Below are 23707 nucleotides of genomic sequence, written 5' to 3'. Positions count from 1 at the left end.
CAGTTTGGATCAGAAAGAGCTCACCTGCTCTCCAGGTGGGGTGTTAATCCAGCCCTGCATTCCCTTTTTGGCAACAGACCTCACAATACCCTCACAGCAACCTCCCAGCCTTAAACACCATGAGGTGCAAGTACAGTTAATCTCCAAATGCTTTACTTGCACCATAAAACAAGGCACCAGTCTTATTCCCATTCTGCACTTGGACCCAGAGGCACGGTGGACTTGAGCCAAGAGGGGTCTGGAACGTCCTGCCACTGCCTTCCAAACAGGCAGCCCATTTGGCCTCCACTAGCACTGGGCAAAGCCTCAGTTCTTCATGTTTGATGCCTTATTCAAATCCTGCGGCAGTCCCTCCACATGCCAGTTTGGTGCAAGAACAGGCCCATTGGGGTTGCAGAGCATTCCCTGCAAGCGGGCAGAAGGGCCATGTAAAAATCAAATCCACATGACTGTAGTTACAGGCAACCAAAGAGAGGGTTGCTCTTCCAAGAAAAACTTTTCCATGTAAAAGAATTCTTAATCTCCCCTTTGACTGTCATTGTTGAAATGATGGCTTCACAGGCTTGAAATTTAAGACCCTATCGGCGTCTTTTCTGTTAGCTGTGATTTATGAATGGTTTCGCTGTTGATTATCCTCCAACATTACAGCACAGCAGCCCTGACAGACAAGCAGAGGAAATTTCACAGGATAACAGGCAGCTCCTTCTCCAGGGCAGTGAGGTAGGGAGGTGTGTTTGGACTCCAGTATGTAACGATATCAGCAAATGCCAACTGGACCCCACAAGTAATCAAATACTCATCATGTAATGCCCTACACAAAGGCAAGCAGGGTCAGCAGAAGTTTTGATGATGATTTTTTTGTGCTTCAGATCCTTTGCTCATTTTGTAATACAGCATTCAGTTGGGGTTTTTTGCCTTGATTGTGGCACTAACAGTACAAACTGCAGTCAGTGTGAGAAGGCAGCATTTTCATACAATCCTGTGTATGTTTTTCAAAGACCATCTGTCTTTACTGCAGTTGCAAAGTCTACTGTCTTGTCTGGGAGATGCACCATCTTTTTCAGCCTATTCAAAGGAAATTTTCTTCCTTTGATTTATTGCCAAGAACAGGCACTCCTGACCCCGGAAAAGGAGATTTTTGTGCTTTTTGTTCCCATTTCCTGCTAGACAGTTTGTTCCAAGTCACAGCTAGGAGGGCTGTTTGTCTGGTCAGGGTAGCAGGACCAGAGCAGGTGCAGCCATGACTTGAGGGCGCTGTGGCCTTCACTGGAGCAGACAATCAGGACTCAGAGTCCAGGCTGAAAACATTTGTGATGCAAGGGTTGCCTAAAAATAAATGAGTAGACCTCAGGAGGTGATTTTATCTTTTGATAAATGGCCTCTGCTTTTCAGGCAAAAAGGTTCCTTTGATTTGAACTCTGCCATACTGCCCTGCAAAATGAATCATTATTGTGGTTTCCAGGTCTAGCACTAGGGATGTGCTTCCTGCTCTTTGTATCACATCTGGACCTCTGCAGCGAGCAGTGGAATGCCACCCTCATGCTCTGGATCATTTTGGGCTTAGGTGAACAACTCCATAGTGAACCAGGCAAGAGTGGTCTGGGCCTGACGTACCTGGGTCCTACTCTTTGGTCATATTCCCTTCAGTGATGCTGCTGCTTCAGTGCCTTTCAACACTATTGTGGGGAACACATGGCAGAGAGAGAAGGCTGCATTTCTTTGGAGGGAACCAGAGAGCACAGTTACATCCAACCATGGCCCGAGCCGTTCTTACTGGGACTGGTTACGCTGTGGGTGTTCCGAAGGATCGGGTTCGACACTGAACCAGGATGGACATTCCTAACATTCTTCCCATTTTGCCACCCAGCCTGCTTCAGAAAAAGTCTTGATGTAGGTGTTTGTATCCTGTCTCTTTCTTCCCTCACTGTATTTGTCTTTCAAGCCTGGCAGCAGTGGAAGGAAACTTAGCATGTGATGCTGACACTCTGCCATGTCTGTGGGACGGCAGATTCCTAAAGTGCTCAAATCTAGCTAAGAGAATAGCTAGGAAAACAGGAGGCAGAGGACTCATAAAAGCATGGAGAGGCTTGAATCCCAATGGATTCAAGGAGTGATAGCAGCTTTTATCCAGAAGCAGGGTTGGTCACAGCGGGAAGACTGTCTGTGTTCCTCTCTCATTACCTCCCACCTGTTTCTGGATGGGACCTGGGGATTGCATGTTATAACAAATAGATCAATAAAAAAAAAAAGAAGTTGGAGAAGCTCTGAGAAATGTGTGCTTCAAAAACTCCTCTCTAGTTGATGCCAGAACTGCACCTCTACCTGAGATTAAATCTTAATAGATACAGTCCTGCCAGAATTTCCCCTAGTTTTCTGCTACTTGACTTCCGACTCCTTATTTACAGTTGTTTTATACTCAAATTCCTATCTAGGCAGGGTTATTCCTTCAGAGTTAGTGCTGGCAGTGGAGGCCACTGTGCCTTCACACACTGCTGCCCTTGTACCACTGTGCTTGCACCTGTTTGTCTGTACTCAGCTGCTTCAGAAAACTCCCCTCCAGACTTTTCCTTCCTCTTGTCCCACCATATACACAAGGGCCCAGTTTCCCTGTTCCCAAGCCAAGACACAGGAATGTACCAGTCCCTAGTGATTCCTTCCAGCAAATTAAGAATTGCTGAACTAAAGAGGTTTTCAGTAAAGCAACATGGCCTCAACTGAAAAAACTTGCATTTGTTGTTTTTCTCCTTCAGTAGGGCACTGTGCAATATTTACATCCTGTTTCACTAGATCTAATTCTATACTATGCCATGGATACACCTGTGTCTGCACACTGTATCCTTCACTGAGATTCCATTCAAGCTGATTTTCACTGGCCAAGAGCCGGATACTGTGGCTCCAGGAGGACTCTGACCAAAAAAACGAATCATTTCCATCACAGCCACCAGGACAGGAGCATTTCTTACCACCTGCATGCCCTGTGCTCCAACTTGGGTGAGCAACCTACTCCTAACTTTAAACAGAATAATAATCATAATTGTAACAACAACAATAATACCACCATAACATGTGTGCACACATGCACTGCAGAACAACAACAACAACAACAACTATAATAACAATACCACCATAATACGTGCACACACATGCCCTGCAGAACCCAGCAGGAGTTTTGCCAGTCATAAGTGAAGTCAATACCCCTACCAGTGCTTGGGGATGCTCAGCAGTGCTTAGTGTTTCAGCTGTTTAGAGCTCAGCAACTGTGAATAACCACTTCTGAGCTGAACATGTGTTGTACTGAAATACACATTTAAAAATATGTATTATTTAACTCCAGGAAATATTGCATTGCAGTTTCTCAAAACAAGAATCAGAAAAAACACCATCTCCCTTCAACTGCTCCCCAAGCTAAAATATACCTTTCTAGGACTAAAGGACAGTGCACTCACCCCTGCCCAGTGTCTCTTTGTCCTGCTCCTTTTTCCTCCGTGCAGGAAAGCAGCTCTGAAGACACTCCTTCCCCTTGTACATACGGTCTTGCCAGTTCAGGAGAGGGGCAGGGGAACAGGGCTGCAGGGGAACTGCTGGGCTGAATGCCTGAGTTCACAGTGTTAACTGGCCAGAGAATCCTATTACATGATAGGTAGCAAGCCAGGGACTAATTTATGGAAATTTTGACCTTTGGTCCCCTTTGACATTTTCAGATCAGCCATAGCCTGTGTGAGACATTAGAGCCCTTACAGTAAGGGGCTCTAAATCAGCCTGTGCAGCTGCTGGAGCCAGCGAGCGGGTCAGAGGTAAGAATTCACTGAGGTTCGTGTGTGGGCTGCTCGGTGCCTGTTTGACATTTACAAATCAGTGACATTCCTCTGCACAGCTCAGTGCATACAAATCACTTCAGTCACTCCAATGAGGGCCCCTCATTTCAGTCAAAGGTGGATTTGGGCATCCTGGGCCTTTCCTTTTGATTTGAGCACGACTACATCTAAACAAATCCAGCTTTACCACCCTACAGTGTGACCTGCTCCCTTGGGGGGATGGAGTGTGGGTACTTTTACATTCAACCCAAACTCCCAGAACTTTGTGTCATCTTTACGGCTTGGGTGTGAAGCCTTCACCACTTGATGCAGTACCCAACCGCTCACATTTTCCTCAGTTGCCACAACAAATGTTGTGTTTGTCGGTTCTGTAGCACTAACAGACACAGTCTCATTCCACTGGGTGCTAGGCCAAGAACTCAGACCAAGACGAGGTGGCCAGTTGGATTTCAGCAGTTTCCCATGGAAACCTATTTGCCATGAATAAAGCTCCACCAGGCTGTATGAGTGGGCTTGCCCCAGATTTCAGAGTCTAGACTCTCTGAGAGAGAAAACATGATGAGAAAAACACAACCAAAGCTGTGGACAAGATAACGTTGGCGCCAGCCAATTATTGTGCAATAAATGACCATATTGGCTTCAGACTGACCTGTTTAACTGCTGCTGCTTCCCCGAACCCTGAAGGGATGATATGAACTCCACATTTCCCTCAGTGCTGCCATACTCTGCTCCCCCTGGCTAGAGGCTATGCTGGCATTTGGGATGCCTTCCCATGGTGTTTATGGTTGTCTCGAACACACGATAGTTGGGATAGGAAGGCCACATCCTTAGCTGTGGACCAGCAGCTGTGGAACCAAAGAAAGGTGTGACGGTGCAGGAGGAGGCATGAGGGCCACCATGAGGGTATGGTGGCACAGGGACCCACTGCCTTGGTGAAGCCACCTCAAAGCAAAGAGAGGTGATGGCTCTCGAGATAAGCATCTCTTCCCTCATGCCCACATACACTGAAGGGAAGAGCTACTTTGGGGAGGTGCGGGTGAAAGAAGGATGAAAATCAGAACTGGGGGGAAAATCAGATATAGGTGAGGGAACACTCAGGCAGCAGGGAGGGAGCCAGCGAAAGGGAAGCCGCAGCCCGGGATGGGTGTGTGGGTGTGTGGGTGAGGAGCCCTTCTCTCGACGGGCGGGACGGACAGGGCGGGCCGGCGGCGCCGAACGCGCTCCAAGCCTGCGAAGCGCCCGAGAACGTGCGGCCGGGGCAGAGCTGGGGGCCCGGGGGAAGGGGAGGGCGCTCCCCGGCTCCCTCCCACCCTCTCCGGATAAATGGGCCGCCGGGAGGCGGCGGGCGGGCGGTGCGGTGTGTGGAGAGCGCGGCGCGTCCCCATCCCGTCCCGGCCGGTCCCGTCCCGGCCCGTCCCCCGGCCCGCCCAGCGCTCCCTGCCGGCGGGGCCGCCCCGGCCGTAGCCGCCCGTGCCCGGCCGGTCCCCGCAGGGCTGGGCGGGGGGCTCAGGCTTCGGCTGCCCTTCCCCGGGAGCGCCTGCCGGGCGGGCAGGGCCGGGGCCGGCGGAGGGGAGGCGGCCGGGGCACCGCGGTCCGGCTGATGCTAGCGCTGCCCCGCGCGGCACCGGGGCCCGGCGGGCTGGTGGCGGCGGTCGGGGCTCAGGGGGGGGCCCCCAGCGTCCCTTCCCCTTCCCTCCCTCCGCGGCGGGCGGTCCCGGAGGATTTTCTCCCGCCGCGGCCCCCTCGCTGCCCCCCAGACATGGTAGGTCACCTCCAGCTGCAAGGGATGGACGAGAGCCTGAAGGAGAAGAGCCGGGAAGGCTTGCTGGACAGCCCGGACTCGGGGCTGCCCCCCAGCCCCAGCCCCCCCTTCTACTCGCTGTCGCCCGGGGAGGGCCGGGCAGGGGGCGGCGGCGCTGCGGACTCCCCGGCCCCGGGGCACCGGCGAGAGGCCAAGGACGGCAGAGTGGTAAGAGCCAACCCGGCGCCGGGCTCTGTCCTCTCCGGGGCCCGGAGGGGAAAGGCTGGCCGGGCCCCGCAGTGGGCACAGGCAGAAGGGCACTGTGCCCACACCGGGAGACCCCGCGCTGTGTGCCCTGCAGTGTCCGGGGCAGCGCAGTCCGGTGGTGGCACTGCCGCTGCTGTGCCAGGCAGGGCTCGGCCCAGCGCCAGGAGGGGTTTTCGGATGTACTCGCAGAGTGTTGGCAGTTTGGCTGGGCAAACTCTTATTAACAGTGTGGGAGCGAAACCCAGATCTGAAACAGGCTCCTCTACCCACCTTCGGGACAGACAAGTGTCGCTTCTCGATGACATTGTCCCTTCCGCCTGGTCGGTGTAGATTGGAGCTGCATCCATCCGGACAGAGACAGGGGCGTCTGGCCTCCAGCCATCCTGCCTGGGCATCCCACATCTGTGTTGTGAGGAGCCACGCTGGCTGGAGCCCTGGCTGAAGGAGAGACAAAAGTGGCCGTTCCCTGGGGCAGGGTACGGATGAGTGCCCGGGGAGCTGGGACAGGGGCTGGGGAAGGCTGTGCGTGCTGCCCTTTGCTGCAACGGGGCTTTGTGGAGCGAGGGGTTTGCAAGCAGAGCAGGGGTAGTGCTGGTTTGTCAGCTCAGCGGGCAGAGCACGGCAGATTTCAGTCAGCCTGATGCAGCGGCTGACTGTGGAGTATGCTTTGGGTAGATTTATTACGACTATTATTCTACTTTATTTGTTTATTTCTATCCCCGAGCTATAAAAACTTTTTAAAACACAAAGTTCAGAGCATAAGCAGGGGTGGTGGAGGTTTTTAAAGGATGATGGAAAGTTCTTCCCCAGGGCTCTTTAAAATTTTTTAAACCTATATAAAAGATGTTTGTAGGTGTATTCAACACAGTTAATTGGCTTCTATACAGAATAAAAACTGCAGCACAATTCTTTCTGTGAGAAAAATTCACCTAGCTATGGACTGGTGACAATTCAAAGACTTCTTCCCCGTAGAGACATTTTACAATAGTTTCTGACACCCTCGTGCACTTTCTCAAGGTCTAAGGCTTATTTCAGCATATTATTGAAAACTGCCTTTTACTCCTGAACATGCCAAAGCCTTTCCCATGAGCAATGACTCCTCCTTACCAGACTCCAGCAGGCAGGGTGCGAGGTGTTATGAAAATCAAATCTCAAAACCTACTAACCCTGCAGTTCCAAAAATGGAGCCTTACCTGCAGATGCCTGGGCGTGTGTGCTGTCTTGATGGGACTGTTTGTGTACACAGACTTAGCCACACACCTCTGATTTGGCAGGATCAGGCTGTTGCTATGTGTCTGTAAAATAAAATGTGAGAGGAAGGTGAATGAAGGCTGCTGGACCAGAAAACAGCTGGGGTGGAGGTGTCTGTAATGGGGATATGACAGTCTCTGTTCCAGTAATATGACAGTTGGCCACCACTCCATGCAAGAAAGCCGTTAGATATCAAAGATGAAAGGACCTGAGAAAATTTGTTTCAGCTCACAGGCTGTTAGGACTGAGAGTTCTAGTGCTTGACTCCTGCAGGGAAAAAACCTTATTCCTATGATCTAAGGCAAAATTAAGTTTTCCAGTTATTTTGATCATAAATGAACATTTTACATATTTCAGAGAAACTCGCACTGTAGATGTTTCCAGAGTTTGTATCACAATGCAAGGGTAGCCCTGGGCTCCTGCTCTTAGAGTATGGGTTCCATACACTGGGGATATTTTCATGCTTTTAGGAGGTATAGAAGGTTGCAGGGATCCAGACACTGAAACCACTTGGACTGTGTTACTTGTTGTGGTGCTGGACTGTGCTCTCTAACTCTGTTTCGTGCACTGCAAAATCATGAAGTAAAAAGGAACTTTGTGTAACTGTACAGAGAATTTAACTTCTCATTTCCACCCTGCAAATACTGCGCTTGCAGCTGGTATTACAGCAGGAAAAATACGAAGAGCATTGCTTGCTTCATACTTCTAAATTGCAGTGTCTAATTAGCTCTAATCTTGCTGTTTAACAAGGACTTGCAGATCTATGAGCAGTTATGCAATCCATGAATGTGCTTCTGTTTAACTCTACTCCTCTGCAGTTCATCAGAGCGTACAGAATTGGCAAATCAATAATTGCAGCTATTTGCACACCAAGAAATGCTTTTTTAAATTGCCTGTTATATTAGTGTTTGTTTTGCTTATAGACATGACAGAGCCAGGAATGCAGCCTGTTAAGATACTATAAAACCATATATAAGCTCAGTCACTAATGGCCAAAGTCCTATTATGTACAGTTACAATAAATTGCTGTCAGGTGAAGAAAACAACATTCCAGATCTGCAGGATTTCATACTATTCTTTTCTGCAGAACTATCAACCCACCAGTCTGAGTCCAGTTGGTTTCTTTTGCAGTCAGCTCTTTTGTTCCAACTTCACAAATATATTACAGAATTTTTCTGCTCTAGGAGAGCTCTTCTCATGCAGACTAAAAGGCGATTGCATGCCCTTATCGAGGACTTTCTTGTGTGTAAAATCTGTGCTCTCTCTTCTCTGTGTTATTAACTGTGACTCTGAAAAAGTAAACTCTCTGCTCTTTAATAAGCACAACTTTGTTTCAAAGACAATGCTCCATTTATTCACATTTAACCAGCCAATTTGGGAACAGCTTTGAGATCCAAGAAAATATGAAAGGCAATTTAGGGCCAGAGTCATAAATACCACAAGTTCAACACCATTTAGGGACTTTTTTTTTTCATTTTACTTGCAGTGCAAGAGAAATTGGCTTTTATTTCTTCAAATAAAGTCCATATAGGGAATTTGTCAAGTGTTTTGTGCTTAAGTGCAAATATCCTAAGGAAAATAGAAAGTGACTTTTACTTAGTTCTGCCTCTTAAATCTGAAACATGATTAAATTGATTCTTATGACTTGGGTTACTGAATTCTCTAGGCTGTGCCCGTAAAGGCGGGCCAAAAGGAACATAAATACAATGAAATAAATCTCTAATAATATGCACAAAGAAGCAGTTGCTGAAACAGTAGGGAATGAAATAGCATCAAAGTATCCAGGTCTGCTTAGAGTTTTCCCTGTTGCTCTTGCCCTGGGATATAGTTTTAGGCTTTTGGGCAGTGCCGAAATAAATGCTTTGCATTCATCAGCACAGATCCTGATGGGTGTCAGGGGAGATCAGGATCACATTCATCTGCAGAACTGTCAGTCGTACCTTCTTGAAGCAGCAGACTTTGAGTTCCTTCCCAACAGTGAAGGAAACTATTGTCACTGCATCAAGTTCCTTTTCTTTGAAAGACTTTCAAGTATTTGTGCATTCAACCTGCCTGCTTGAGCAGTGACTCCTGGAGGGCTGTATCCCAGTCAATCAGCTGTAGGGATGTAGGGAATTTCTACTTACATTCAGGAGCTGTGTTGGACAACATTGTGGTGCCAGAATCAGTCTCGTGTGGTGGGAGGAGTTTCCAGCTTCATCTCCAGTATGCAGAAGGAGACCTTGCCTCTTGGCACAGCCTTCACAGGGATAGTCCCAACAATGGGGTTCATGTCAGTGTGTGTGCCAGCCCTGTTGGATTTATGGCTCATATTAACAAACCCAACAAAACTAGAACATCTCTTCCTAACATGCAGCATTTTGAAGAGCCCTTGGGCCACAGAGTCAGCATCTCATCCTACACTGAAAGTGCCCCAGGAACAGGGGGCTGTCTTGTAGGGACTGGGTGGGGAACGTGGCCATCAAAGGGTTTCCAAGCAATATGTAACTTCCAGACGTGCCAACACCTGCAGTGAAAGCACACGGGAGAGAGGCCCAGCACCCCAACCTGAGCCAGCTTGCAGCCTGCACACAAGGCAGGTGATGTGACTCTCCAAGGCCATGTGTGTCCCAGCAGCTCTGGGGAAAGCCCCAGGCTTGTGTGGGGAGCAAGGCACCCATCTGGCACTGCAGCAGGGCTTGCCTCAGGGGTTGGCATTGGCAGCTTGGCATCCTGACCCACTTCTGAACCACTCCCACACGGCCAGATTCTGCAGGAATTCCTCTGGCAGAGGTTGGTGGTGGTTTCAGTTCCACACCTGTGTCCTCTGCTTGGCAAGGGCTAACCCCACCTGCCTGTCCCCTGCCCCTCAGCTCCATCCAGTTCTAAACATGCACTTGCTACAATTCCTCCTTGGTTAACACCAGCTGCGAAGGAGGGGAATGGCTCTGGGCCTCACCTGATCTGCAGACTGTGACAGATGTCCCTTCTGGGCACATCAGGGAAACAGGCATCAGGATCTCATCATCCACTCTGAAAAATGTGCTTGTGATGGAAGACATCTCGGGTGATTTCTTCTAGTTGTTGAATTTCCATTGCGTCCCTGCATAACCCTGTGGACAGTAAGCAAAACAGCACACATTTCCCACTGGAAATAAAAGAGGAAGACAAGCAGGAAGGATGTAATTCTTTGAAATAATAAAGCCCTGGTTTCTACCTGAGGTTTGCATTTACTGTTATCACCTTCCAATATAATCTCATCCGGCTCTAGTATAAATTACTTGTAATGTGCAATATGTGTAGATGTTGGGAAAATAAATGGTCTGTTAAACAAATATTGCTTATCTTCCAGAGCAGAGAGTGTAGATGTGTGTCAAATAACTCAGCCAGATCTTTCATTATGGCTGTAAATAACAGCTGAGTAAAGTGACATTTTCATGGACCTGACATGTTACCATAGTGGGAAAATGTGGTGAGAGATTTGCTTATGCCCCAGCTAACTTAGGAGCTGGGAATTTGGGAAGCTATATCCTGTTTGTAGCCCTAAAGCTTGGAAAGCCGTTTCCCCTTACAGTCCCCAGGGATCTAATGCCACATCTCAGTGCCTTCCACATAATGACCATAGCAAAAGGAGTCAGTTCTGCTTCTTCGTGCTCTCTGGGGAAAGGTTTTGGGGGCTTTATTTATTTCAAATCACATTAATTTCCTTCCTTTTTGTTGCTTTGCTGTTTGGAATTTGGAAGCTAAAGAACAGTCCGTGCTGTCATTTAACTGTAGATTGAATTCTGTTCAGCACCAATTTTATCTGTGTTCATCTATCTGCTACTTGCAAAAAGCAGAATTTCGCTGCCCAGGCCATTACATGCCTGAAAGGCATCACAGGGAAGAGGCAAAGGGAAAAATGCAGCCAAACAAGAAAGCACTTCAACTTTTCAATAATACTGTAACTCTTTACTGGTTGAAACAAATTATGTGCTGGAAAGGAAATAAAAATAATAGCACATTAACTGCTTGATTTTCACCTTGGATCTGTTTTGAGGGCATAGTGTGTACATATGGGGGTCACTGTTTGTTCTCTCCAGTATCTTTCCTTTCCTCTGCTCAACCTTCCTGGACTAGCAGACTCCTTCTGTCCCTGCACAACCTGACAGGGTTGTGGTAGGTTTTGTAGAGCTGCATCCTGTAAGTACCAGCACAGCTCCAGTTACTGGGGACAAATGAATCAGGTCCCCACTGCAGCATTCCAGGACAGCAACCCTTGGATGGACAGACCTCGACTGTGGATCCCTTGTGGACAGCCTGTCTAAAGTGATGTGGGCTTCTCCTCTTCCCTGTGAGTGACCCCCAGTAGTGTGCAGAAAGCTCTGCTCCCTGCCAGCCCATCTGTGGCGCTGGGCAATGTAGAAACCTTATTTGTGAGGTGTCTGGAGATCACTGAGTGATTGCCAGAAATGAGCCAAGGGTTGTCATTTTTTCAAGGGAGCTCAGCAGTCCAGCGTTCCTCTTCTTTCACCCATTCCTATGCAGAAGGAGAAAAAATTGAGTCAGTATTTCTTTGACAGGCAGAACATTTTTGTTTTGTTTTTACCTTAAAACAGACTGAAGTGTGCTAGTGTCAAACTCTTGCCAAAAAAACAGTTTTTGACACGTGCCAAGCGTATAACAACATTTCAGCCCCAAAGACAAATCTTTTGGAAAGCTCCTGTCCCCCGCTTCTTGCTTCCCAACTCCAGGTGAGGTGCAGGAGCCGACATTTCAGAACATCATTGGAAGGGGAACAAAATGTCACCTGAAGTGCCTTCCTGTCCCTGCTGTGTAAAACCTGTGCTTACTGCTTAGTGACCCCTTCATGCTGTGCAAGCAAATCAGCTGCTGTTTGGTGAGCACCCTGCAGCATCCTAGAGATGATTTCTATTTTTAGGCCGTGCTTTCTGAGTTATTTACATCTTCCATATGCAGACTTCCAGGTCACTTCAAGGTTTCTGACCTGCAGCAGCTCATGGAAGATAAGTGTGAGTCTGTAATGGTATTGATGGGCAGTAGAAGTCCTGGCTTTGGCTTGCCAATGTCCACAGTTGTTTCAGCTTTCTAAATTAGGCCAAGCCTGCAGTTCTGAGGTTGGTGCTTGTTTACAGCACATGAAATGCATTATGAAATGCTGCTTGTCACCTGTCCCTGCCCAGAGCAAGGTAAACTATAAGCCACAATGGAAACAGGCTCATCACCACTCCATCCACAACTAACCTGGAGAAGACTTAATCCTGCTCTCACCAAGTTCAGTGGCAGCTTTTTGACTCTGATTGGTTTCAGTCATGCATGCCAGCGCCTCCATTTCTCCATGCCCTGTGGTATTGTTTCTGCAGCATGTTCTTGTTTCCTGCTCCCTGCTGTGGGACTTGTGCTTTCCACAGACGCGTTTTCTGCTGTGCCCACGCTCTGACCGAGCGGCACCTCCGGCACAGCGGGCTGGGAATTTTGTTCCCTACAAGCACTGGGGGCCAGATGTCCCAGCAATGTTCCAACTAAGCCACAGGAAGGACCTCGCCTCCCTCATCCTGGGGATGTTCAGAGCACACTTAGTGTCAGCATTTGTTAGCAAGAAATGTGAAGACTTATTTGCCTGAAAGCACTGAAATGGCTTCCCAGCCCTGCTTCCTGTGCCAGTTCAAGCACTCTTCATCTCTCTGCAGGTTAACCCCCAAAGGGCACTCTGCCTGCTCTTCACAAAGCCCATGAGTGCCTGTCCACATGGTGTTTGACTCCTGCAACCCAAATGAACCTCTCCTCCTGGACAAGATATCTTTAGAAAGAGCTCTGGCCTTGTGCAGTCTGTTAAAAGCTGAATATCTGCACCCTTGTGAACTGAGGCTTGCCTGATGTAAACAATTCACATTTCAGAAGCAAAGAGCTTTATTTATGACCAGAAATGCTGCCCTTGCCCTCCCCTGTCAAGAGTGCTGAAAGCAATCCAGAAATTAACTTTGCCTTTTGGCTAGTGTTTCGTAGGGAGGGTAAACATATATGTATACACACATATATATAGTTTTTCTTCTTCCCCACATACCTATGCAAATACTGTCCTCCTCTGACAATAGAACAGAAATATTCAATCAAAAAGACAGGTTGGCCATTTTACTTTATAGCAGTACTTTTCACAGTAGTGAAGTTCAGGGATATTTCAGTATGGAAAGAACAAACAGCTTTGTGGCTTTGGGACATGGAATTGAAGGGCTTGGTGAATTCAAGTGGAGCAGTGACATTTTTTGCCTTAGCCTCAGGCAGAAAGCCTAAGCCACTAGAGAAAACCAGACCTCAATGGGAGCTGATGCTGTTGAGTGGACTCAGCAGGGCTTTGCCAGTTAATGTCAGCTTGGGGGACACTCTGGTGAGCATTTGGGGACCTGGATAGTGTACAGGGCAGAGTACAGGCAGTAGAACCTCTCCCAGTGCTGTCAGTAGAACCAGGACATACCTCCAGTGTTGTCTGTCATGCCACTCAACCAGAAGATGCTGGGGAGGGTGGAAGGGAGAGGCATGGGATGAACAAGCCAATACCAGACCAGTATCCTCAGCTACTGTCAGTGGATTCTTTGAGTCCTGAGAGGATCTTACTCACGTAATGGGTGAACCATGGCTGTGATTGTAGCACATAGGAACTCTGCGTGGTAAAAAATAGAAAACTCCATGAGCTTTTCAGCCATCTAGAGAGCCTGCACAGAGGCTACCAGGCATCTCCTTCAAAGAAATCCCGTGTCCCTGTGCGTCATAAATGTCTGATGACAGAGAAGTAGTGGCAGGGACTGAAACATGCAATGACATTTTTCCAGGAGGACAGGATTAGGTTTAATTAGCTGCTGGGCTTAATCCAGACACCAGACACAGGATCTCTGTATGTGGGAGCTGATGTTTAGGAGCATTCTATACAAGAACTGGGATTACTTATTTCTCTGGTGGGCAGAGGAGCTTATGCTGGACTGTGACAATTCATCAGAGTAAGTAACTTCAGGGTGCAATTAGTCTTAAAAATCCAGTTTTCAGTGTCATGAATTGGAACAGCTCCATTCATTATAAAGCCCTGGCTTGAAACTGGTTTCTTGCATTGCAGAGGCCACAAGGTGCCCCAGTGTCTCACCCCGCCCTCGGTTGTGCATGGTTAACTAGAATACACCTTGGAGCACGAGAGCCATTTTTGGCACAGAGACTCCAGCAACAGCAAGTCTCCCACTTCTCTGCTGGATCAGTGCATACATTTTTTATATATATATATATATATATATATATATATATATGTATATAAATACTCTCCTCACTTAAGTAGATGTATATCCTTTAAATCAGCAGACTTAAGCCCTATCTCTGTGTTAGGTCAGACGTGGAGCACTTCTCCATGTTGGTGCACTTTGAGTGTTTGCAAGACTTGTCAGTTTATAATAGTAAAGGCAATGTCAGGGCTAAAGAAAACCCCCAAACAACTGCAAGTCCTGTGAGAAGCAAGAAAGGAAGAAGGAAAAGAAGGGCTAAATTTCAACACATAGTGCAGTGTGGAATGCCAGAGATCTGGGCAGAGTCTCGTACGTGGGAGGTGTGCTGGGTAGAGGGAGGTGTGGGTAGGGGAGGGCAGTCCACAGTGTCACATCAGGCTGCTCAGCTGCCAACCACAGTACTTTAGGAACCATGCCAGCCTCACCTGTTGTGTCCCAACCCTTGCTGTGCTCTCCTTCCCTGCAGATGCCTTACCTGCTCCTGAACCCGTCCATGCCAGAGATAAGGCCTCGAATGCACCCTGTGTTTTTTGGAGAAAGCATTGAGGTCAGCCCTGAGCCCGTGCAGGAGATCAGGTACAGATGGGATTGGGTGGGTAGGTGGGGATTTCTGTGTTTTTCCTGGTGCTTTTCCTTCTGCCAAAAATTAAAATGTGTTTACAAATGGGAGTCATGGTTATTTTGATGGGAAGGGAGGAACAGGTGGGAGAGTAAAGCCTGAATTAAAGACACTGGAGATGGAGGGGAGGAGGCAGGAACTGGAGGGAGTTTTTAACAGAAGGCAGCTTTCCTTCCAAGGCCAGCTTAAATCCAAGGCTATGAGAGAAAACCATTACCATCTGTGGGCTTCATAGCTCCACTAACTAATCTGATGGTCTTCATACTGTTCCCAGATGACTTGTATCTTCAGAAGAAGCAACACCCTTGTAATTGGCACCTGTTTTTGTTAGCCCTTGCAACAGGGAAATCAACATTAGACCAGCCCACAAAGCTCCTCCTTGTGTCCCTCAAGGCAGTGATGGAAATGTTTGGCCCTCCTGTGGGGCTGGTGCTGCATCTGATGGATAAACATTGGTCTTTGCTCTTCTTTTGCTCTTTTGCTGGTGAGGAACGTACTCTGAAAACAGCCTGGAGCAGTTACACACAGCTTGGGGCAGGGACAGTGGGAGGACTGTAAACCAAATTCCCACTCCTCTCAACCTATGCAACGTCTCTCTGGAAATGCACCCCAGTAAATAAATCTCTGCTGGCTGAGGAACTGCCAGCGGGCATGTTTTTATGGTGATTACATCGGAGTCCTGTTTTATGTGTGCTGAATGACTTGCTTACACCCTAGCTGTGCAAAACACATTACAGCAGCTCAGATTACACTTGGTGCACAATCAGGCAGCCCCCCTCAGGGTGGAGGTAATGACGAGCACACACCCAGCTTTTAATCTTTTTTACGTGGAGCTGCACATTCCTTGGCTGCTGATTGCTGGAGGAGCGTTTGGGGAGCAGGGAAAACCAGTGAAAGTCCTGCTGTTCCTCATGGCTAGGGATTCTAGGAAAAGCCTGTCACGTGGCCTGGTGTCCATACATCCCTTCTGGATGCCTGCAGAAAATGGGCAGGGCAGTGACATCCCACCTTTTGTGGGTTCTTTATCTCATGCCTGTTCAGGTGGTCACTTTCATTGAGACCAGTGGCTTGGGTATTGAGCAGCCATAGCCTGCAGTATCCCATTGCTTTACCTGCTCTTTCACCAGTGCTTGGATTTTCTGTAGGCTGCAACAAGCAACCTCACCTCTCATCTGCCAGCACTCTGATTTTAGCTAGTTGGGGCTTCTTTGTGCTCTGATGGCAAGGCAGTATAAAGAAACAGCTCAACAAGTCCATTACAGGGTGTTTGCCTCCAGTGTAATTCTCAGGGCTGAGCTGAGGCTCCAGTGGGACCCATGGAGGAAACCAGAAGAAGAAGTGGATGGTTTGGAGTCTCAGCAGCGAGGTGCTTTTTGCCGTGGTACAACCATGGTCCCCTGTGCACATGCACTGCAGAAATGCTGAGATGGATTCACAGCAAGGTGGGGTTCCACCAAGATTCACCAGCAGGACTGAGTCCTCTTGGCCATCGCTTTGGGTTGTAGAGTTGACAGCTGCCCCAGTTCTGTGCAGTCAGAGATCTTAAATGTTGCCAGCATCAATATGTGAGAGGGGAGTCCTGCCTGTCCTCTCCTTGGCTGCCTGGGCTGTGTTCCTGATACCTTGCTGTCCTCTGTAGGTGCAATTCTGAGGTGAAGTACGACTCCGAGAAGCACTACCGGGATGACATTTTCTATGGTCCCATCCCCACGGTCACCACTTACAGCGAGACCATCATCGCCGCTCCCAACTGCACCTGGCGGAACTACAAGTCCCAGCTGATCTTCGAGCCCCGCCAGAAGCCACTGAGGTTTCAGAGCACAACCATCATTTTTCCTAAGCGTGCCAAGAACATTTACCGGACCACCCTCAACTACAGCTTGGGTTGTGCCAAGCGTTGGTTTGCTTCCAGCGTGCAGCTGGAACTCTGTGAGGAAACCAGCCCGTGCGTCATCTACAGTGAGACCCTCTGATCTGCCCCGGCACCGCGTGACCTCGGGGGGATGCAGCCTTTGCTGGTCTCTGGCTGGGCCTTCGCTGATGGCAACTGAATATTAATGGCTGGAGAACCCCTTGGCGTGGGGGAGGCTGAACTGGCTGGGAGAGGCTTGCAGGGCACAGGATGGTGTTGAGCTGTGAGAGAGGCTGGCTTGTATTTTGCGACATTCCTGACGTACACGATCTGGATTTTATTTTTTTTTCATTTTTTTTTCCCTGAGCATATCTATTTTTGACTTGTGTTTAAGATGAAATCAAGATGAAAAAAGACCCTGTTACCCGTAGCGGAGCCTGGTGAGCTCTGTAGGTCTCGTCTAGCACATAGGTGAGAGTCACTGTAACATTCAGAGCTATTTTGATCTCTGCAAAGGGAAGACCAACTGCAGAGTCAGCGTCTGGTCCGCCCAGCATACACCAGGCCAGGTCTCAGAGTTGAAATGCAGAGGAGGTGGTTATTAATACACCACAGCCTGCTCCAACAGCTCATCTGAGAGAGAGCTGCAGTATTACACCACTGCAGTCCCCTCAGCCTGGGAGGAATGGGGACTGTCACCCCAAGAAAAAGGAGGAAAGGAGGCCCCCTCAGTGCTCTTGTGAGCAGCTGGATATTTGTGTACCATGGCAAGGCACAGCAGAGCAAGGAGATGGGAGAAAGGCCTGCCCTGCCACACAGCCACATCTTCTGTGAGCCCAGCCAAGAGTTAGCAGCAGAGACTGAGGAAACTGAATAGCTGAAAGGCCAGTTTCTAAAAGTGACTCAGTGATTCAGGAGCCCTTTTTCAAAAGTACTGTCATTCCAAGTGTGCTGTTCAGTGCCTCAAACACCCAGTTTACAGGGATCTTTAAGCACTTGTAGCCCTTCTGAGTTTTGGGGAATGGCTCTGTTGCAGAGAGGAGCATAGGGCAGGAAGATGCTCTCTGGCTTCAAAGAAGCCAGGGCAAAGTTAACTCACCCTGTCAATAGTTTCCATACTTGTGGCATGGACAGCTTTGCTGACTGTGGAGGAGCAGCCAAACTTCCTCAGTGTAGAGCTTGAAGGATTGAAGAGCCCAAACCACTCCAGGTTTTCCTACATCATCCAGGCTGTACCAATTCAACAGGTACTTCACAAACAGCCAAGTTGTCTCTGCAAAAGGACCAAGAGAAACTTGAGTGAGCAGGAGTCAGTACAGCCATCCTAAGGCAAACCAAACCCCACTTGTGAATCCCATTTCCTGGTATCCCTCCACTTTGGTAGCTTGCTGAAAATCTGCAAGAGACTGGATTCCCACAAACATGTAACTTTTGAAAATAGCCTGCAATTTTCTCCAAAAATCTCACCAAGAATTTTTGCATGCTGCTCAAACTTAGCAAATAACCACACAGCTCCAGAAATTAATTTCCAGCTTTCCCTCTTCTAAACTTTCCATTTTGTTCCTGACTTGCTGTGAGTCTGATGGAGTTATTTCAGAACACAGCCGAGCAGCCAAGTCAGAAAGATTATTAACAATGTCAACAAGATGTAGCTGATTGCCCAGAACAGTTGACGCACAAACCCAGAGAGATGAAAAAAAACCTGAAAAATTTGAAAAAATAATAAAATTAAATAATGATTTATAAAGATACTCTTTCCATCAGTTTCAAAAAGCAATTGGTGAATGTGACCAGAACTGTGACCTTTATGAAACAGAGTTCTCTTGTTTAAAGTGAAGCACAGTTTTTCCACCAGAGGTAAATATAAAGTCTTTATATACAAACTTAAGTCCTGACAGCTGAAGCATCATTAGCACTGAAAGATGTGTGTTATGGCAGTGATGAATGCTGCCTCTCTAGGCTGGGAGTTAGCACTTGGTAGGGAGAAACCTCTCAAAGGATTTCCAAGGCTTCCACCTACTGTTGGATTCTTTACAGCAACACAAACAAGGATTGTATTTGTTCTTGGTCAGGTTTTGCTGTCACTGAGTGTCAGCATCAAAGCCTGGAAAAGCAACATCTGCCTGCAAAGAGATTGTTATGCCTGAAGCAACCCTTCTCCCCAGGGCTCCAGCAAACATGAGTGCTGTGGGATTGGCTTAGGCAGCAGGGAGTTGATGTGAGGATGAACATGGTCCAGCACAGTGAAGCTGGTGATGCCCTTACTGGTTCATCATGAGGTCTGTCCGGTTCTCCAAGGGAGTCTGGGGACTGGGGAAATACCCACCTGCCTTGCTGGGTGCACAGGGAGGCTCTGGAGGGCTCATTCCGAGCATCTGTGAGTCTGTACAAAGCAGGGCAGGTTTCCAAGCTGAGCAACAGTGTCATCCATGTTCAAAAGCAAGGCCAGTGCTCATACAGGAGCCCCCTGCATGATGACAGATTAGACTGAAAGCACCTCCACTGTGTGGAGACTCCCTGTTCTGATCACACTTGAGGCTTTGCTCCTGTTAGCAGTTGGATTATACCCTTGCCCCAAGCACAAAGCTGCAGTTTTTGATCATGCTCATCTTTGAGCAGGATAGGTTTTCCCTAGAAAAACCTCTTCTATCATGACTGGCTTCAGGCTTCTGCCAGCTTTGTCCACTGTTAGTTCTGCTTCCTAAATGTCGGCCACAATGTAAAAAAGAATTCAAGGAAAGCAAAAAAACTGTTGTGCAAATACAAATCCAATGGAGAGACCTGACCCTCAGCCTGGACTTTCACCAGAGAGGGACAGGGGGCTGCTGAGGCAAAGCCTCACAGGTGGATGTGACCCCTGGGAGGGTGCAATGGAAAGCTGCATCCTTGGCACTGGAGGGTCCCACACGCCCAGGCCAGGCCTCTTTGAAGTTTCATGCTTTATTTTCTCTGCAAATAGACTAGAAATGACCTAACATGCTTCTGCTCCTTTGAGTTTAAGCAGCTTTTCTGGTCTTGCCACGTTAGGGGAAAAAACCACAGAGAGCAGCATGGGTTTCTAGGCTGCTGAACACATTCTGAGCTGTGTGACCCTGGAGGGGCTGCCATCCTGGAACCACATTCAAACTGGGACATTGCCTGAGATCTGTAGAAATTTTTGGAAAATACCTTCTTGTATGTTGTCTCCCACGGGCCCATCACAAGCTGCTTTTCATCTCAGCAAAGCTGGAAAGGCCCTTTGTTTTTCCTGAGGACAAGGAAACCACAGAAGGTAAGGTTTTCACCCCTGCCTGTCCACCCTGTCCCTGCTGCTCCCATCCCTGGGGCTGGGTTAGGCAGTGGTGGAAGAGCCAAAGTTCATCTTACCATGACTGAGAGAAGTGATGACTTTTTTTTATTAATCCACTTAAACACCAGAACTGTATTTTGTGTGTGTGTTGCCAATGAATAATCACTCCAAGCAGCCAAGAATTGCCTCGTGCCATACCTGTAGTATGTTTGTACATCTAAAAGGAATGATTAGCCCACTAGGGAGGTGCTTTTCTTTCAAATGGAACATTATTAATCTCAACCAACAGATCTTTGTTCCTGTATATTTTCTGAAAGACTCAAAAGATAAATTTAGACCATGGAAAGGTGAGTTCCCTTGAGCAGTTGGGACTGTGACTACTCCATTTCTCCCCAGGATCCTGATGGTGCATGTTGCCCACAGTCCTATAAACCTGATGGGTAAAGTTAGACTCTACCTTTTGGAATTATTTCCATCAATAGTTATTTTTGAGATCAAAAACTTCCACAGAAGGCATCTTTTTTTTCTTTTGCAGGGGGGAGGAAGGTTGATTTTTTCAACATGGAATGTCAGTGTCTCAAAGCTGTGGGGCTTCCCTTTCACCCCCTTCATTCCTGTGATTCTTTTGCCCCTGAATGCAGCAGAGCATGCCCGTGTCTGGTCTGCCTGCATTGCTGTCATTGCATTTGGGGCCAAAAAGAGGAAGCCCTAACTAAATATTGAACTTTCTGAAGCTGTGGAATACTTTGCACAAACTGCAGAGAACAACTTCGACCAAAACAGTTTACTGCTTACCTTTATTTTTTGTCTTTTCTTTTTTTATTTTCCTTCCTAAGCCAGCTCTACTTTTCCTCAATGTGAAATACAGACAGATTTGCACCCTTGGTGCAACATTTCTGGGAATGATGAAATGTGGTTTGGGTGTTGATAGCAGTGTTTGAGTGAGCTGCTGGTCAGAGAAGTGAATGCTATTTACTATTTATGTTGAGTGTGTCTTAAAAAAATGGGGAAGATCACCAGAAGGCAAATGAGCAAAAGACTTTGTAGAGCAAACTGAAGACTGTGTGAGTCTGATCTGGAGGTGAATGGTTCTGTGTGTGGACACTGTGAGGATATTTAGCCATTGTAGTTTTAACCTGCCTTTTTTCCTGTAGGAAGAGGCATCCTTGCCTTCTTTAGAGCAGAAACAAAATCAGATCCATCCTCTGTCACAGTCATAGAGTCCCACTGAAGTCTGTGAGCATCAGCATTCCCCAGGCTTAGAGGGCACTTATATGTGTCAAGCAAACCTGCACAGAGCTGTGCCTCTGGGGAGGTGGGGGGATGCTTTATAGGGGATGATGGATCTTGTGGGATATTCAGATTTCTACTGCCAGCTACTCTGCTCCCTGAGGATCACCTGATCACTCACAAATTCATCTGTTCTGAACATTTCTCCTAAAGCTCTCCCAGAACCATTGGATTTTTTAAGTCTTGGGAGGCACTAATTCTTTTTTAGATACTGTGATGGTTATCAAAATGAGCAAGGTATCCTACCACGTGAGTTGTGACTTGAGGATGGGGTTGAAAGGTGTCTGAGGGTTAGAGAAGGAAGAAGAGAACATGTAAGTGGTGGAAATGCATAAGGATGTGTCATAATTTTATTTTTGTAAGTCTGATTCTCTAAGTGCTTGTAAAGTACTTTACTGTTGTATATGTGGTGATGCAGTAGTTCACAATATCCTTTTATTTTTGTATATTCCCCTCTCCACCATAATCCCTTTCTGTTCAACTCATAGAGAGTAATTTAAGAAGACAAAATTTATATATCATAATAAAATGCTCAAACCATCATGCTGATGTATCTGGAGTTTCCTTCCTCTTCCTAAACCCTGTCTTTGGTATCTAATGCCCCTTTCCCATGCAGAGGGCATGTTTGTGCTGTGGGTTTCAGCCCAGCTCCCTGTGGATGGGTGGCTGTGGCACAGTCGGTTAGTGCTGAGATGTGTAAAACTTGCTCTGCCACAGGTGCCCAGGGAAAGCTGAAAAACAGAGGCAAAACTCTGGTTCCTGAAGGGGCAGTTTTACCTTTTTAGGTTTCATTGGGTGTCAGTTTTACCGTTTCTTCACTCTAAATCTCTCTGTTCCTCCTTCATCTTGTTCTATCCTGCTACAAAACCTTGGTGTGTTTGATCTAGACAATTCCTCTCCCAGCTTTTCCACAGCCTTCAAGAGAAGGAAGAACCAACACAATGCTTATTTCATATCCAGGTATCCACCTCCCGGTACAGGACTGGGACCCCTGCAATGTCCTGGCTTTCCAACTCACGATAGTGGATGGGCTGAACTGGGGCTAAACCCCTGCCTAGCCATAAAGTGCATATTAAACCCATTGCTGTAAATGCCTCAGGCTCACCAGCCAGCTATTAGTAGAATGCTCTGCTGTCTTCCAAGACCCAAGATGTCTGCAGGGAGAATCTGACACTAATCCTTATGGAAAAATCATATTGGATTTATAGGGATGAAGTCAATAGGCTTGGACAAAAATGGCTGTTAAACTCTAAGGAATGGAAAGGAGAAGCAAAGCCATGTTATGCAAGAGGCTTCAGCTGCAGGGGAAGTGCCCATATCCACATCCCAAGCTTTGTGACACAAATCATGTCTGAACTGCTCCTAGGATGAAGGATGGGAGACACACTCGTGGCTAAGAACCTGAGGAAACACAAGGATGTGGAGAAGGCAGGGGATGTGCAGGCTGGGTGAGTTCACTGGCTGATACCCAAATGCCAGATGAAGGACATGTGCATCCACTCCTGCTATTTAAATAAAACCATAAAATGTGAATGCTGTCCAATGAAGATTCCTGAGGTGGCAGCTAAATCCTCAGCAGCAAAAGCAGTATTAGATGCAGGATATGTGTTTTGGCAAGTGTGCTCAGATGAGCTAACCCCTAAGCTAGTGGCTTTTACTGTGCTCTTTGGCTGTTGTAAATTTAAGCAGATGATGCTTGGTATTAGTTTTGCTCCTGGGATATTTCAGAGAGTAATTGCACATATCTCTGAGGGATTACAAGGTGCTGAAGTTATAATGGATGGACTTTGAATTTAAACTAGACGCCTTTATGAACAGAAGGAAGAGTTTAGGCTGGTTTTACAGACAGCAAGAATGCTGAGTGTAAAATGCCAAAAGCCTCACCTAAAAGAATTTGCTGATAATAGGCAGCTACAAATTAAATAATAATAAAAATCCATGCTGGGATCTCTACTCCTACTTCAACAAAGCAGAGCTGTCGGGAAATAATAGATGCCTTCATCAAATTTCATTCCACAGCTATTTACAGTCAACAATCAAGGGAAAGATTTGCCAGAGAAAGAGCCTTACCTAATACTGGAGCGGTAGAAATGTCCCCCTGCTGCCAAACCATCAACCTGAGTCTACCACGTGCAAAACCTTGGGCTTGGTGTCTGGTCTCCATCAGCAGATGGCAATGTCACAGCCTGGGCCTGCAGAAGTCTCTTTGGAAGATTAGGCAATGCCAAACAGCAGGAGGTTGTGTTGTCCTCAAAAATGTCATGAATCTATTCCAGTGTGAAGGAATCACCAGCAGCATTCCTGAACCGATGTGTAGCATGGCTGGCTGCTCAAACTCTGTC

The 23707-nt window shown here is 47.5% G+C and overlaps 1 protein-coding gene across 1 annotated transcript; it reads left to right on the top strand.

Moving 5' to 3' along the window:
- Positions 1–5120: 5120 nt before the first annotated feature.
- RFLNA (refilin A) lies at positions 5121–21908 on the top strand. The gene is made up of 3 exons (XM_071572304.1): positions 5121–5784; positions 14782–14891; positions 16574–21908. Exons 1-3 carry the CDS (start codon positions 5416–5418, stop codon positions 16905–16907), a joined length of 813 nt encoding a protein of 270 aa, XP_071428405.1. The 5' UTR covers positions 5121–5415; the 3' UTR covers positions 16908–21908.
- Positions 21909–23707: the final 1799 nt, after the last annotated feature.

Source organism: Pithys albifrons, chromosome 17, assembly GCF_047495875.1.
Source record: "Pithys albifrons albifrons isolate INPA30051 chromosome 17, PitAlb_v1, whole genome shotgun sequence".
Lineage (NCBI taxonomy): Eukaryota > Metazoa > Chordata > Aves > Passeriformes > Thamnophilidae > Pithys > Pithys albifrons.
Note: the sequence above shows the minus strand (reverse complement) of the source record. Positions and strands in the feature narration are given on the sequence as shown.

Coding starts and splice junctions, on each gene's coding strand:
- RFLNA (XM_071572304.1), top strand. CDS start 5,416: ATGCTAGCGCTGCCCCGCGCGGCACCGGGGCCCGGCGGGCTGGTGGCG. Junction 5,785..14,781: donor AGGCCAAGGACGGCAGAGTG/GTAAGAGCCAAC, acceptor CCTTCCCTGCAG/ATGCCTTACCTGCTCCTGAA. Junction 14,892..16,573: donor GAGCCCGTGCAGGAGATCAG/GTACAGATGGGA, acceptor TGTCCTCTGTAG/GTGCAATTCTGAGGTGAAGT.